Source organism: Hyla sarda, chromosome 6 (assembly GCF_029499605.1).
Source record: "Hyla sarda isolate aHylSar1 chromosome 6, aHylSar1.hap1, whole genome shotgun sequence".
Lineage (NCBI taxonomy): Eukaryota > Metazoa > Chordata > Amphibia > Anura > Hylidae > Hyla > Hyla sarda.
In genome coordinates, this window is record NC_079194.1 from 263,652,244 (window position 1) to 263,666,499 (window position 14,256).

The following is a 14,256-nucleotide window of genomic DNA, read 5'->3' on the forward strand; positions in this document are numbered from 1 at the left end:
TACCCACCGCCACAGGGGTACCGGGAAGATCTGGTACCAACAGGTGTCAAAATCGGTGCTCCTGGGCCTAGGCAGTAACAGGCTGGGGAGGGCCAATAACAATGGTCCTCGCCCACCCTGGTAACGTCAAGCTGTTGCTGCTTGGTTGGTATTTGTCTGAGAATGAAAATATGGGGAACCCTATGCATTTTTTTTATTTATTTATTTAAAAAAAAAAAACAAAGGTTTCCCCATATTTTCATTCTCAGCCAGATACCAACCAAGCAGCAACAGCCTGACATTACCAGGGTGGGTGAGGACCATTGTTATTGGCCTTCACCAGCCTAAATAATGCCAGCCTGTCAATGCCTAGGCCCAGGAGCACCATTTTTGATGTTCTGGGCCTGTTGGTACCGGCTCTTCCCTGTACCCCTGAGGCGGTGGGTACGGGGTAAAATTTTGGGGTTAGCGCTAGCTGTTTTTGGGGCAACGCTAAGCCCTGACTTAGTAATGGCCTCCATCTATAAGACGGCTTCCACTCCTAAGCCTGAAAATTTTGTTTAAAAAAACCTGACACATTGGAAAAATTATTTTATTTTAAAAAATACACTCCTCCACAGCCCTCGTTAGCCATTTTATTAAAAGAAAAAAAATCTAGTTCATTGCCGTAGTTCAACGAATCCACCGTAATCCTCTGCATACAGAAAAACACAAAAAATGGGTTATTACATTTTTGGCACTCTCCACTGGGGAGAGTGCCCATAATGCAATGTCTTCCCAAACAAGGAGCCTCAATTGTTGCAAAACTACAACTCCCAGTCTTTGGCTGTCCAGGCATGCTGGGAGTTGTAGTTTAGCAACAGCTGGATGTGTCACAGTCTTTGCAAATCCACCACTGAAAAAGGGGACGTGGCTCCCCGAAACGCGTCTGTCCAATACTGCCACAAGAAGTCGGGGCTATTTGGATTATCTGTCCACCACCACCGGTCTTTTACTGCCCTCTTAGCTTCTCCCCGTACCGTCCCATGTGCAACGCAGTATCCTCGGTGTAGGTTTCTTGTATTTTACGTAGAGCTCCCACATTTGTTTATTAGAATCTATAATACTGCTATGACCAAGGAAAAAATTGTTAAATATTATATCTAAATGGCAACAGGTAGAAATTATTTGAAGACTGCATACATATATATATATATATATATATATATATATATATATGCAAAAAATCTAAAGCCCAGATGCCGTTTAAACCTTGTGATGAACAAGTGACTGATGGAGGAGATTGCCCCATGTATCTACAGATCTGAGATCATATAATTTGTACCATATCTTGTCTGATCTTTCTGCATATCAGACTCCCATAACATTACATCCACATGAAATTGTAAAACATATGCTGGGGCTACAGGGTGACTTTTGCAATAGCCCAAAACCATAACCAGAATGCAACTGGTGAAATACTTGGAGCAGCCAAGTGGACTGCATCAGACTCATTGTACATATAGACTTTCCATGATTTACCGTAACACAGGAACAACCTCACAGGGGTACTCTGGTGTAAAACTTTTTTTTAAATGAACTGGTGCCAGAAAGTTAAACAGATTTGTAAATTCCTTCTATTAAAAAATCTTAATCCTTTTAGTACTTTTTAGCAGCTGTATGCTACAGAGGAAATTCTTTACTTTTTGAATTTCTTTTTTGTGTTGTTCACAGTGCTCTCTGCTGACACTTCTGTCTGTGTCAGGAAATGTCCAAAGTAGCATAGGTTAGCTATGGGGATTTTCTCCTGCTCTGGACAGTTCCTGATCAGGTGTCAGCAGAGAGCACTGTGGACAACACAAAAAAAGAGATTAAAAAAATAAAGATTTTCCTCTGTAGCGAACAGCTGCTAAAAAGTACAGAAAGGATTAAGATTTTTTTATAGAAGTAATTTACAAATCTGTTTAATATTCTGGCACCAGTTCATTTATAAAAAAAAAGTTTTCCACCGGAGTACCCTTTTAAGTACTTATTCCACCATTTTCAAGAATGCCTAAAAAAACTAAGAGATTTTATCTCTTCATGCAAGGATCTGTTCTTGCCCACTCATAATATTGTTTATGGCTGGCAAGGAACATTGGCATCATCCATCAGCAGTTTACTCCTAATGTTGGGCCAGTACTCGATTTATAACTAGCTTTCGACTGAAGTGAATATTGGTTGACCAAATGATTTAGGGACAGCATATTTACTGTCTCATAACCACTGTGGTATACAGGGCGGTAGCAACTTTCTAAAGGTGACTCTCTAACATAAATCTTGCAGCATTAAGGAAAACAGAAAAGTTAGTGTCTACCACATGTGAAGAGTCATAGAGGCTGTTCTGGTCGCCTCCAGAGTCATGCATTTCTGTCATTACAAGCTCCAATGAAATCAGGCACATGTCCAGTGTGCAGATGGAGGCAAGCAAACCCAGCTTCCATGCATATTTGCTTGAGAAATTTAAGGCTTGAGAAATTTTGACTAGCAATTATAGAACGTGAAGAACCTGAAGAAGATTGTGGTACTCACCAATTTATAAGGGTGTGTTCACACATTCTGGATTTCATTTGCAATTTAATACAAAGCCAAATATGCATGTGGAAAAGGAGAAATCTCAGTCTGTCCCTTATACCTGTACTCCATTTATGATCTGCCCCTGCCTTTGCATTCAATAATTGAAGTTATAAACCTGTGAACACATTTTAAAGGCAATTCTTCATTCAAATGATTTAAGGCCACTTAAGGTATGTTCACACCATGAAATTTTCATCTGTGGAATTGTGCTTTGAAATTCCGCTGTATGAAACATAACATTCGTGGACCCATTCCGAATATACCCATTCTTTCCGTGGACCCATTCTTACTGCAGAATTTCCGCCAAAAAAATGAACATGGTGACATTGGTGAGGAAAATTGAGGACATTGGTGAGGAAAATGATCATGTGGAGTCTCTGTGGGTGGAAATAAAGGGTGGGGGTATGAACAAGAAATTGCTGATAGGGGGTTTGTAATAAGACACAAAGTATGACAGAAACAGCAGAAAACCTACTTATAGGACAAAGAGATGGGGCAGCAAAGAAGGGGGAAGTCATTATTATGGGGCTACTTTAACTATCCTGACATCAACTGGGAAGCTGAAACCTGTAGGTCCAGCAAGGGAAACATATTTCTGGCAATAATAATCACTATAACCATCCCCAACTAGTGCAGGACCCTACAAGAGGTGGGGCGCTTTTGGACAGTATACTAACCAAAAGGCCAGACAAAGTATCCGAGGTAAAGGTAGGGGTTCATCTTGGTAATAGTGACCACAACATAAGTTTTCGTTTATCCTATAAGAGGATGTCTACTAGTGGGGCTACAAAAACCATTGAATTTCAGGAAGGCCAATTTTCAACTTTTATTACTGAGGGACCATGTCCTCAGTAATAAACATACTCAAGCTAAATGGGACACTTAAAGGGAACCAATCACTAGTTTTACCCTATATAAATAGTGGCAACACATAATAGAGGTTAATAACACGTGTTCTGCCATGTCTGGATGTCCGCTGGTACATCTATAAAAGTGAAGTAAACAACTTTTATAAAAGGTCACATGCTGTATGTAAATGAGGCTCAGTTGGGCGTGCGGCTGATAAAGTAGTCATGGCTACCGGAGCAGTAATCATGCCTATTCAGGCTCAAATGATACCTATTTAGGTATGATTGAGCAGTTCAGTCAGGGTCTGATGTCATTTCTCAGAGGTAGGCTGTCAATCATGTCTAAATAGAAGTGTTAAGAGCCTGAATCAGTGTGAGTACAGCGTGGGAAGCCGTGACTTCTTCAACAGGCTGCATGCCTGGTGACTACTTGAGCATGCCTGGTGACTACTTAAGTCTCATTTACATACTGCATATGACAGTTATTAAAGTTGTTTTTGCCACATTTACAGACGTGCCAGCAGACATCCAAACATGGTAGGACACATGATATTAACCTCTATTACGTGTTGCCACGTATATGCTAAAACTTAATGACGGGTTCCCATTAACATCCTAAATAGATCTTGTGAACAACATATACCCTATGGGAATAAAAGGGCTAGAAACAAGAGAAAACCAATCTGGCTAACCAAAACAGTTAAGGAAGTGATAAACGATAAAAGGAAAGTGTTTAGACTATTTTTAAAAAAAAAAGCAAGTGGGAAAATATTTAAGTATTATAAGGAGAGAAATAAAATCTGTAAAAAAAAAATAAGTAAAAACTAGCAAAAATTGCAGCAGATAGAGTTGCCATAGAAAGTAAAAAGAAACCCAAAATATTCTTCACCCACATAAATAATAAGAAAATGTTGGCCCCTTAAGATAAAAAAAGGGGGGGAGGTTGTGGTCCGGCCACAAAGCGCATAACAGTTGCTGGTGGCACGAACCACAAACACCCACAAAAAATAAACTGCGCCCCAAGGCAACAGTTTAGGGCCACCTATGGGGTATTTCCATACTCGGGATAAATTGTGTTACCTTTTTTCCTTTTACCACATCTGAAAATGAAAAAATTGGGGCTACATCAGCATGTTCGGTTAATTATTTTTATTTTTTTTTAACACTTACATGCTGGATTTTCCTTACATTTTTCATTTTCGCAAGAGGTAAAAAGAGAAAAAGCCCCCATAAATAAGAAAAGCAATTTCTCCCGAGTACAGAAATATCCAATATGTGGGCGTAAATTTCTCTGAGGGCAGACAACATGGCTCAAGGGAGAAAGAGCACCATGTACATCTGAGGCCTAAATTAGGGATTTGCACAGGGGTGGCTGAGAGTACCAGAGGTTTTGACATAAACGCTAACAAAAAAAAAAAACACCCACGTGACCCCCATTTTGGAAACTTCACCCCTCAAGGCATGTAACAAGGGGTGCAGTGAGAATTTTGACCGGTGTGAATTTACATAGGTGTCTGACAGATTTTTCGAACAGTGGTCCGTGGGGTGTAAATGCTCACTGCACCCATTATTACATTCCGTGAGGGGTGTCATTTTGAAAATGGGGTAACATATGGGGGGGGGGGTCCACTGTTCTGACACCATGGGCGCTTTGTAAACGCATATGGCCCCCGACTTGAATTTCTGCCAAATTCTCTCCAAAAGCCCAATGGCGCTCCTTCTCTTCTGATCCCTGTATTGCGCTCACAGAGCACTTTACATCCACATATGGGGTATTTCCATGCTCAGAAGAAAAAGTAAAAAATTTGGGAGGGGGGGCTTTTTATCATAATACCCCTTGTGAAAATGAAAAATTTAGGGTAACACCAGCATTTTAGTGACAAAAAAAAATCAAATTTTTCATTTTCACGTCCAACTTTAACCCCTTAAGGACCAATGCAAATAAACCTGTACGCCCCTGAAAGACCAGGCCTGTTTTTTCAAATCAGGGATGTCTGTCTTTATTAGAGAAGAACTCTGGTAACGTTTTGCAAATCACGATAATTCTGACATTGTTTTTTTGTCACAAGTTGTCCTTCATGTACATAGTAAAAGTAAGCCGATATCATTTGTAGTTTTTTTTTTACAATGCAAAAAATCATGAAATTTTTACAAAAAATTACGATTTTTTGCTATTTTAACACTAATTGGTTGCATATATTTATACATACTGACCAAATAGTTTATGAAACTTATACTTTCAGATGTCTACTTTATTTTGACGTCATTTTTTAGTTTTTAAGTAACATTTTAAATTAGTTAGAAGCCTAACAATTTAACTTGAAATTTTGAAAATTTTGAAAATTTGAAAAGTACATCTTTTTTTATGTGCTATGCAAGGTTTGCAGAAATTAAAAGGTAGTAGAACATAGGAACACCCCCCCCCCCCCCCAAATGACCCCATTTTAAAAACTAGACCCCTCAAGGTATTCGCTAGGGGGTACAGTGAGTATTTTAACACCATAGTTTTTTGGCAGGAATTATTACAAAGTCAGTGTTAAAAATTCGAAAATTGCAATTTTTCACAAATGCATCATTTGGGGGGCATATTTTTTGTACATCACTTCTGATATTGAAAGAAATGCACCCTATATTTTATTTAGCTGCTTGTCCCATGTTCGGAAATACCCCCACATTTGCCATATATGGTTCCTTGGCCGCGTGGTAGGACTCAGAAGGAGAGGAGCGCCATTTGGCTTTCAGGGCAGAACAGTACCCCCACCCCCACAAGTGACCCCATTTATATACCGCACCCCTACAAGTTATTGGCTGGACCAGGGACCACTCTGATTGGTCCTTGGTCGGCTGGCAGTATAACGCGTCTGTCTGTGACAGTTAAGGCTCCTGATGGATATATCCGCCATGTTGTGGGAATAAGCACCCACTCATGGCGAATATATCCATTACTGCTGCGGCTGGGTAGCTCAGTGTGTCCGCTCATGACTGCTGGCGGAAAATCCGCCGCTATGAGTGGACGCACAAAGCTACCCAGCCGCAGCAGCGAGCTCATTACCGTGACTGCTGCATAATGTGTAGGATCACGTGGCGGACATCCGCAGCATATTACATGCTGCGGATGTCCGCCAATGCGATCCTACACATTATGCTTTTTTTTTTTTTTATTAGATTCATTTAATAAATGTATTTTTAATATATATATATTTTTTTTTACACTTTTATTACATTTTTATTTATTTTTACACTTTTATTTTATTTATTTATTTTTACACTTTTTAATGCTTTGGAATACTTAGTATTCCAAAGCATTGCAGTTATATGCTGCCTGCCAGTTTTCACTAGCAGGCAGCATATTAGGACGTGCCTCTCAGGCAATACCCAGGGCAGACCTGGGGGTCTTTGTAGGACCCCCGGCAGCCCAGGTATGCAGCAGCACCCTGCGATCACGATGCGGGGTGCTGTAGGAGAGACAGAGGGAGCTCCCTCTGTCAGAACTCCTTACAGCGCGCGGTCACTTCTGACCGCGGCTGTAGGGGTTAAACTGTCAGGAGTGAAGTGAACTTCACTCCCGGCAGTGCGGCCACACACAGCACCCCGCGATCGCGCTGCGGGGTGCTGCAGAGGAGACAGAGGGAGCCCCCTCCCTCTGTCAGAACTCCTTACAGCTCCCTCTGTCAGAACTCCTTACACCTCACTTCTGACCGCGGCTGTAAGGGTTAAACTGTCGGGAGTGAAGTGAACTGCACTCCCGGCAGTGCGGCAGGCCCCGGCCAGCTGCGTATTACACGCAGCACCCCGCGATCGCGATGCGGGGTGCTGCAGAGGAGACAGAGGGAGCTCCCTCTGTCATAACACTTACAGCCCGCGGTCACTTCCGATCGCGGCTGTAAGGGTTAAAACTGCCGGGACCGAAGTTTACTTCGGTCCTGGCAGTGCAGCAGGGTCCCGGCTGTATGATACAGCCGAGTCCCTGCCGCGATCTCGTGGGTGCACTGGGCAGCACCCACGAGAAGAATGGACGAGTATAGATGTCCAGGTGCGGGAACGGCCGCCAACCTGGACGTCTATACTCGTCCATGGTCGTTATCGGGTTAATGAGAATTTGTCAAACACCTGTGGCGTGTTATGGCTCACTCTACCCCTTGTTATGTTCCTTGTGGGGTGTAGTTTCCCAAATAGTGTGCCATGTGGTGTGTTTTTTGCTGTTCTGCCACCATGGGGGCTTCCTAAATGTGACATGCCCCCTAAAAACCATTTCAGCCAAATTTTGCTCCATCTATTCTGAGCATTGTAGTGCATTGGTAGAGCACTTTACATCCAAATATGAGGTATTTCCATACTCAGAAGACATGGGGTTACAAATTGTGGGGGGCTTTTTCTCCTATTACCCTTTGTGGAAATGAAAAATTTGGGGTGACACCAGCATTTTAGTGAAAAAAATTTTAAAAAAATTTCCACGTCCAACTTCAACAAAAATTCATCAAACGCCTGTGGGGTGTTAAGGCTCACTATACCCCTTGTTATGTTCCTTGTTTACCAAGTAGTGTGCCCCATGTGGTTTTTTATATTTGCTGCTTTGGCACCATGGGGGATTCCTAAATGCTACATGCCCCCAAATACCATTTCAGCAAAATTCTCTTTCGTAAAGCCGAGTGCTTTACACATGAGGTATTTCCATACTCACGAGAAATTGGGTTACAAATTTTGGGGGGCTTTTTCTCCTTATACCACTTGTAAAAATGGGACTACAAGAACAAGTTACTGACAAAAAAACTGAGATTTTGAATTTTCTTCCACTTTGCTGCTATTCCTGTGAAACACCTAAAGGGTTAACAAACTTTGTCATTTTGAATACTTTGAGGGGTGCAGTTTCTATAATGGTGTCATTTATGGGTGATTTCTCACAGAAAGACCCATCAAATCCACTTCAAACTGAACTTGCCCCTAAAAAATTCAGATTTTTAATTTTTCGAGAAAATTTGGAAAATTGCTGCTATAAGCGCACTGTCATGTAAGGAGACGGCCGGCCCCTTACATGACAGTGCGCTCAGCCTATCACCAGCCGGGGCAGGACATCGCTGCAGATGGTGATACGCTGACGGCTCTGTGACGTTCCAGTCCCAAGGAAGCAGCATGAGGATTACAGCGAAGAACCGTGAGGCCAATACTGGAGCAACGGGGGAACGTAGGAAGATGAGTCAGTTATTTTGTTTATTTTTGCTGCCCGGGTACAGGAATATGTAAAATGCATCAGTACAGATGTCCTTTATTAATCATTTCCAGCGCCGGCGGCTCACATGAGGACGGGGAGAGCAGCGCCCGCGGGTCACGTATGATTAGTTCCCCAGCGCCGGAATACTGTTAAATACCGTGGAACCGCCATAACTTACAAAAATACTGTGATATGCATTTTTGGTCATACAGCCCAGTACTAGCACCAACATGGGTTTATGCGGGATCGGTCCTATCAGACTAATCTGAGCAGCTTCTATGAGGTCAGTTATAGATTGGATCAGGGTGAAGCTGTGGATGTTATATATCTAGACTTTTTTAAGGCATTTCATTCTGTGCCACACAAAAGGTTAGTACATAAAAAAAATTAGGATGCTAGGACTGGGGAAGGACATGGCCGTAAATGTTGGCACCCCTGACATTTTTCAAGAAAATTTAGTATTTCTCTCAGAAAAGGATTGCAGAAACACGTTTTGCTATACACATGTTTATTCCCTTTGTGTGTATTGGAACTAAAACCAAAAAAGGGAGGAAAAAAGCTAATTGGAAAAAAATGTCACACCAAACTCCAAAAATGGGCTGGACAAAATTATTGGCACCCTTAACTCAATATTTGGTTGCACACCCTTTGGAAAAAATAACTTCCTATAAACATCAATAAGCTTCTTACACATTTCAGCCGGAATGTTGGACCACTCTTCCTTTGCAAACTGCTCCAGGTCTCTCTTTTTGGAAGGGGGCCTTTTCCCAATAGCAATTTTAAGATCTCTCCACAGGTGTTCAATGGGATTTAGATCTGGACTCATTGCTGGCCACTTCAGAATTCTCCAGTGCTTTGCTGCCATCCATTTCTGGGTGCTTATTGACGTATGTTTGGGGTCATTGTCCTGCAAGATCTTGGACGCAAACCCAGCTTTTTGACACTGGGCTGTACATTGTGACCCAAAATCCATTGGTTATCCTCAGATTTCATGATGCCTTGCACACATTCAAGGCACCCAGTGTCAGAGGCAGCAAAACAACCCCAAAACATTTTCTCTGTCAAGCAGTGGGGTCCTCCTGGGTCTCCTGCCAAAGCGTTTAATTTCATTTAAATGTTCGCGCTGACACTGATGCTCTATGAGCTTGTAGGACAGCTTGAATATCTTTGGAACTCCTTTGGGGCTGCTTATCCCCCATCCGGACTATCCTGCGTTTACACCTTTCATCAATTTTCTCTTCCATCCATGCCCAGGGAGATTAGCTACAGTGCCATGGGTTGCAATTTTCTTGATAATGTTGCGCACTGTGGACAAAGGCAAATCTAGATCTCTGGAGATGGACTTGTAACCTTGAGATTGGTGATATTTTTCCACAATTTTGGTTCTCAAGTCCTCAGACACTTCTCTCCTTTTTATCTGCTTTCAGGTATTATTTTTTGTATTGCCCACACCTGTTACTTGCCCCAGGTGAGTTTAAAAGGTTACTCCACTCCCCAGCTTCCGGAACATTGAGTTCCTGAACACTGTGTGCGGGCTTCAGTGTTCACGCCCGCCCCCTCGTGATGTCACACCCCGTCATGTGATTTCACATCCCGCCCCTCAATGCAAGTCTATGGGAGGGGGCGTGAAGTCCGTCGCGCCCCCTTCCGATAGCCTTTCATTGAGGGGGCAGGCCGTCACGAGGGGGCGGACGTGAACACGGAAGCCCGCACACAGCGTTCAGGAACTCAATGTGAACACTGTGAACAGTAACCCTTTAAAGAAGCATCACAATCTTATTTATCAATAATTTTGAAAGGGTGCCAATAATTTTGTCCAGCCCATTTTTTTGAGTTTGGTGTGACATTATGTCCAATTTGCTTTTTTCCTCCCTTTTCTGGTTTAGTTCCAATACACACATAGGGAATAAACATGTGTATAGCAAAACATGTGTTGCTGCAATCCTTTTCTGTGAGAAATACTTAATTTTCTTGAAAAATTTCAGGGGTGCCAACATTTACGTCCATGACTGTACAGGGAAGTGGAAATTGCATTGCCCGACGCCCGGGACATGCAAGCAGGGCTAAATGCCTAAAGAATTCACATATAACGGGGCAACCAGTTTTGCCATGTAACTAAACTCCTAACGACTGCAGCTGTGCGCTGCAGCCTATAGCGAGCCACGCAGGACGACAGCGTCCCGGCGTAGGCGCGTGTGATGACGTCACTCATCATAATGGCCCGGGGGGCATCCGGTGTGGGGGGGGGTTATAATGGTGCAGGGGGCATCAGAGGGGGAGAATATAATGGTGCAGGGGGCATCAGAGGGGGGGGGATTATATTGACGCAGGGGGCATCAGAGGGGGGGGATTATATTGACGCAGGGGGCATCAGAGGGGAGGGGGAATATAATGGCACAGGGGGCATCAGAGGAGGGGGGAAATATAATGGCGCAGGGGCATCAGAGGGGGGGGAATATAATTACGCAGGGGGCATCAGAGGGGGGGGGAATATAATTACGCAGGGGGCATCAGAGGGGAGGGCATATATAATGATGCAGGGGGCATCAGAGGGGGGGAATATATTGACGCAGGGGGCATCAGAGGGGAGGGGGAATATAATGGCGCAGGGGGTATCAGAGGGGGGGGGGAATATAATTACGCAGGGGGCATCAGAGGGGAGGGCATATATAATGATGAAGGGGGCATCAGAGGGGGGGAATATAATGGCGCAGAGGGAATCCGGTGGGGGAGGTTATAATGGCGCAGGTGGGGAATATAAAGGCGCAGGGGCATCGGAGAGAGGGGGATTATAATGGCACAGGGGGGCATCAGAGGGGGGGGGGCAATATAATGGCGCAGGGGCATCCGGTGAGGGGGGGTTATAATGGTGCAGGTGGGGAATATAAAGGCGCAGGGGCATCGGAGAGGGGAATTATAATGGCATAGGGGGCATAAGAAGGGGGGGAAATATAATGGTGCAGGGGGCATCAGCGGGCCCCCTGAATATAACTGCGCAGAGGGCATCAGAGGGGGGATATAATGGCGCAGGGTGCATCGGGGGGGGGGGGGGGGGGGGATATAATGACACAGAGTGCATCGGGGGGGGGGGGGGGTAACAATGGCGCAAGGGGCCCCTTACAAAAGATCGGGGGGAGGGGTTTCCCAGCAGTCAGGATAAGTTATTTTGCACTGCAGTATTCCATTAATGGGGCATGGGGCAGACTTACTTTTCAGGGACCCTATCCACCTAATGGGGTGACATACTGGTCTGCCTATTTATTGATAAAATATCTTATTTACATACTATTTGGGTTAAAATTATTTTGTACCAGGACAAGTGGCTTTTCATGAGGGACAAGTAGATTCTGCTCTGTTTTAGTCCCATGGACAAGTAGTTTCTTTAAAAATGTCCACACCCCTGCTGTATGTTGATGGGTTAGCAACTGGCTCAGTGACAGGAAGCAGAGGGTGAGTATCAATGGAAATTGCTCTGGTTAGGTGACTGTTACAAGTGGGGTACTGCAGGGGTCAGTACTGGGTCCACTTCTTTTCAATATGTTTATTAATGACCTTGTAGAGGGATTACGAAGTAGAATTTCTATATTTGCAGATGACACCAAACTGGGTAAGGTGATTACCACAGAGGATGATGACATAATATTACAGAGGGATCTGGGGAAGCTAGCAGCTTGGGCACAGACATGGCATATTACGTTTAATATGGATAAATGTAAGGTTATGCACTGTAAAAACAAAATGTACAATTATGTGCTAAGTTATAAGACATTAGATGAAACTTCTACCGAAAAGGACTTGGGGGTACTGGTGGACAGAAAACCCGACTTTAGCAATCAGTGCCAGGCAGCGGCTGCCAAGGCTAACAAAGTCATGGGATGTATTATGAGAGGCATGGAGGCACATGGCAGGACATAGTTTTGCTGCTGTATAAATCACTATTCAGACCACATATGGAGTATTGTGTCCAATTCTGGGCACCTGTATATAAGATGGATATTGTCGAACTGGAGAGGGTGCAGAGGAGGCCGACAAGGATAATTAATGGTATGGGAGGATTACAGGACCAAGACAGGCTATCAAGCTTGGGGTTATTTGGTTTGGAGAAAAGACGTCTTAGGGGGGATCTGATTACAAGGTACAAATATATGAATGGACAGTACAGAGATCTTTCTAGTGATCTTTTTATACCTAGGCCAGTAACCATGACAAGGGGACATCCTCTATGTCTAGAGGAAAGAAGGTTTCACCATCATGAAAGACAGATTATTTACTGTAAGAGCAGTGAGACTATGGAGCTCTCTGCCGCATGATGTTGTGATGTCTGACACAATAAACAAGTTCAAAGGGGGCCTGGATCTTTTTCTAGAGAGTAATGACATAAGAGGTTATGGATAGTAGATTTATGGGGATAGAATGTTGATCCAGGGATTTATTCTGATCGCCATATTGGGGTCGGGAAGGAATTTTTCCTCTGTCATGGGGATATGTCAGAAAAAACAGCAGAGCTTCTAATGGAACAGTATCTCAAAGCAGCTTTTGCAGCTTTTAAAGGGTAAATTCAGAACTGCTCACCTTTTTGGGTTGTGTACCAGACACAACCACCAGAAGTAGCATGTAGTTACGGTGCAGCCGCACGGATTTTCAGCAGTCAAATTCCTCCTGCCGAACTGAGATGCATCAAAGGGGGGGTTCCAATAGGAAAAAAGGACAGAGGTTCTTCGGCGCAATCCGTAGAAGAAGGTTAACTTACGGCAGTATGTTTAAAACATTTGATCCATTTATTTAGATATCCGGTAAAACAGATGCGTTTCGAGATTAGAACGGTCTCTTTCTTAATGTTAAAAATGGTTTGTACAATAACTCAGGGAAACACAGTATATATAGCTGAAATTGGCGCTAAATATTCAATTGATGGGCCGGTACCTGACTTCATTCCACCTGTCAGATGACGTGCGGTGTAAACAGAGTTGTATCTTCATGTACAGTGTAAGAGGTGAACAGAGGGATATATTGCATTTATTCATGTGTTTTGGGGAAGGAATGCTGATAGCGCTTACTTTCTATGCATATATCATATATAATTAGGCTGTAAGCCTGTACGGAGAAGTTTGTGTCAGCAGCCGCGATGTATGTATAACGTGCATGCGTGCGACTGAGATTAGTATCACTCTGTGTAGTTAGGGACGCGAGGGTTCATTAAGGGATGGATCCGGATCCTGGCCATAAGGCTTTAAAGGACTCTGATTGGGTGCCGCTTTTATTGAATGGGGCTCGCGCATGCGCAAGTTCTGAATAAATGACTCTTTGTAGACATGTAAGTTGCTTTCTTGTTGCGCCAGTTTTCACAGATGGATGAAGGGCACAAATGAGAGTTCAGTTCTGCAATGTGAGTTTACTATTTTGTTCTTTTTCGTTCTGCCGATTTTTGCAGATAGATGAAGGCATAGTTATTACTCAAAGTAAACTGGACAAATAGGGCATAGTTATTAGTTCGGATCTGATTTAAGATGCTTTAAAGTTTGTACTATAAAATTAAGTATGCCTGGATATATATATATATATATATATATATATATATATATATATATATATCTGTTAATTATTTAACGTGCATAGTTTTGCTAA

General features: G+C 43.2%; 1 protein-coding gene across 3 annotated transcripts in view; it reads right to left on the reverse strand.

Moving 5' to 3' along the window:
• Positions 1-14,256, reverse strand: part of PLCB3 (phospholipase C beta 3) — a 249,247-nt gene that overhangs the window by 191,702 nt on the left and 43,289 nt on the right. The window contains exon 1 of one of the 3 annotated variants that reach the window (XM_056527177.1): positions 3,484-3,544. The exons of the other annotated variants lie outside the window; for them this stretch is intronic. Coding sequence (XP_056383152.1) covers positions 3,484-3,537 — 54 coding nt within the window. The 5' untranslated portion in view covers positions 3,538-3,544. Of the gene's footprint in view, positions 1-3,483; positions 3,545-14,256 lie in introns of those variants that run through there. 3 annotated transcript variants of the gene reach the window in all.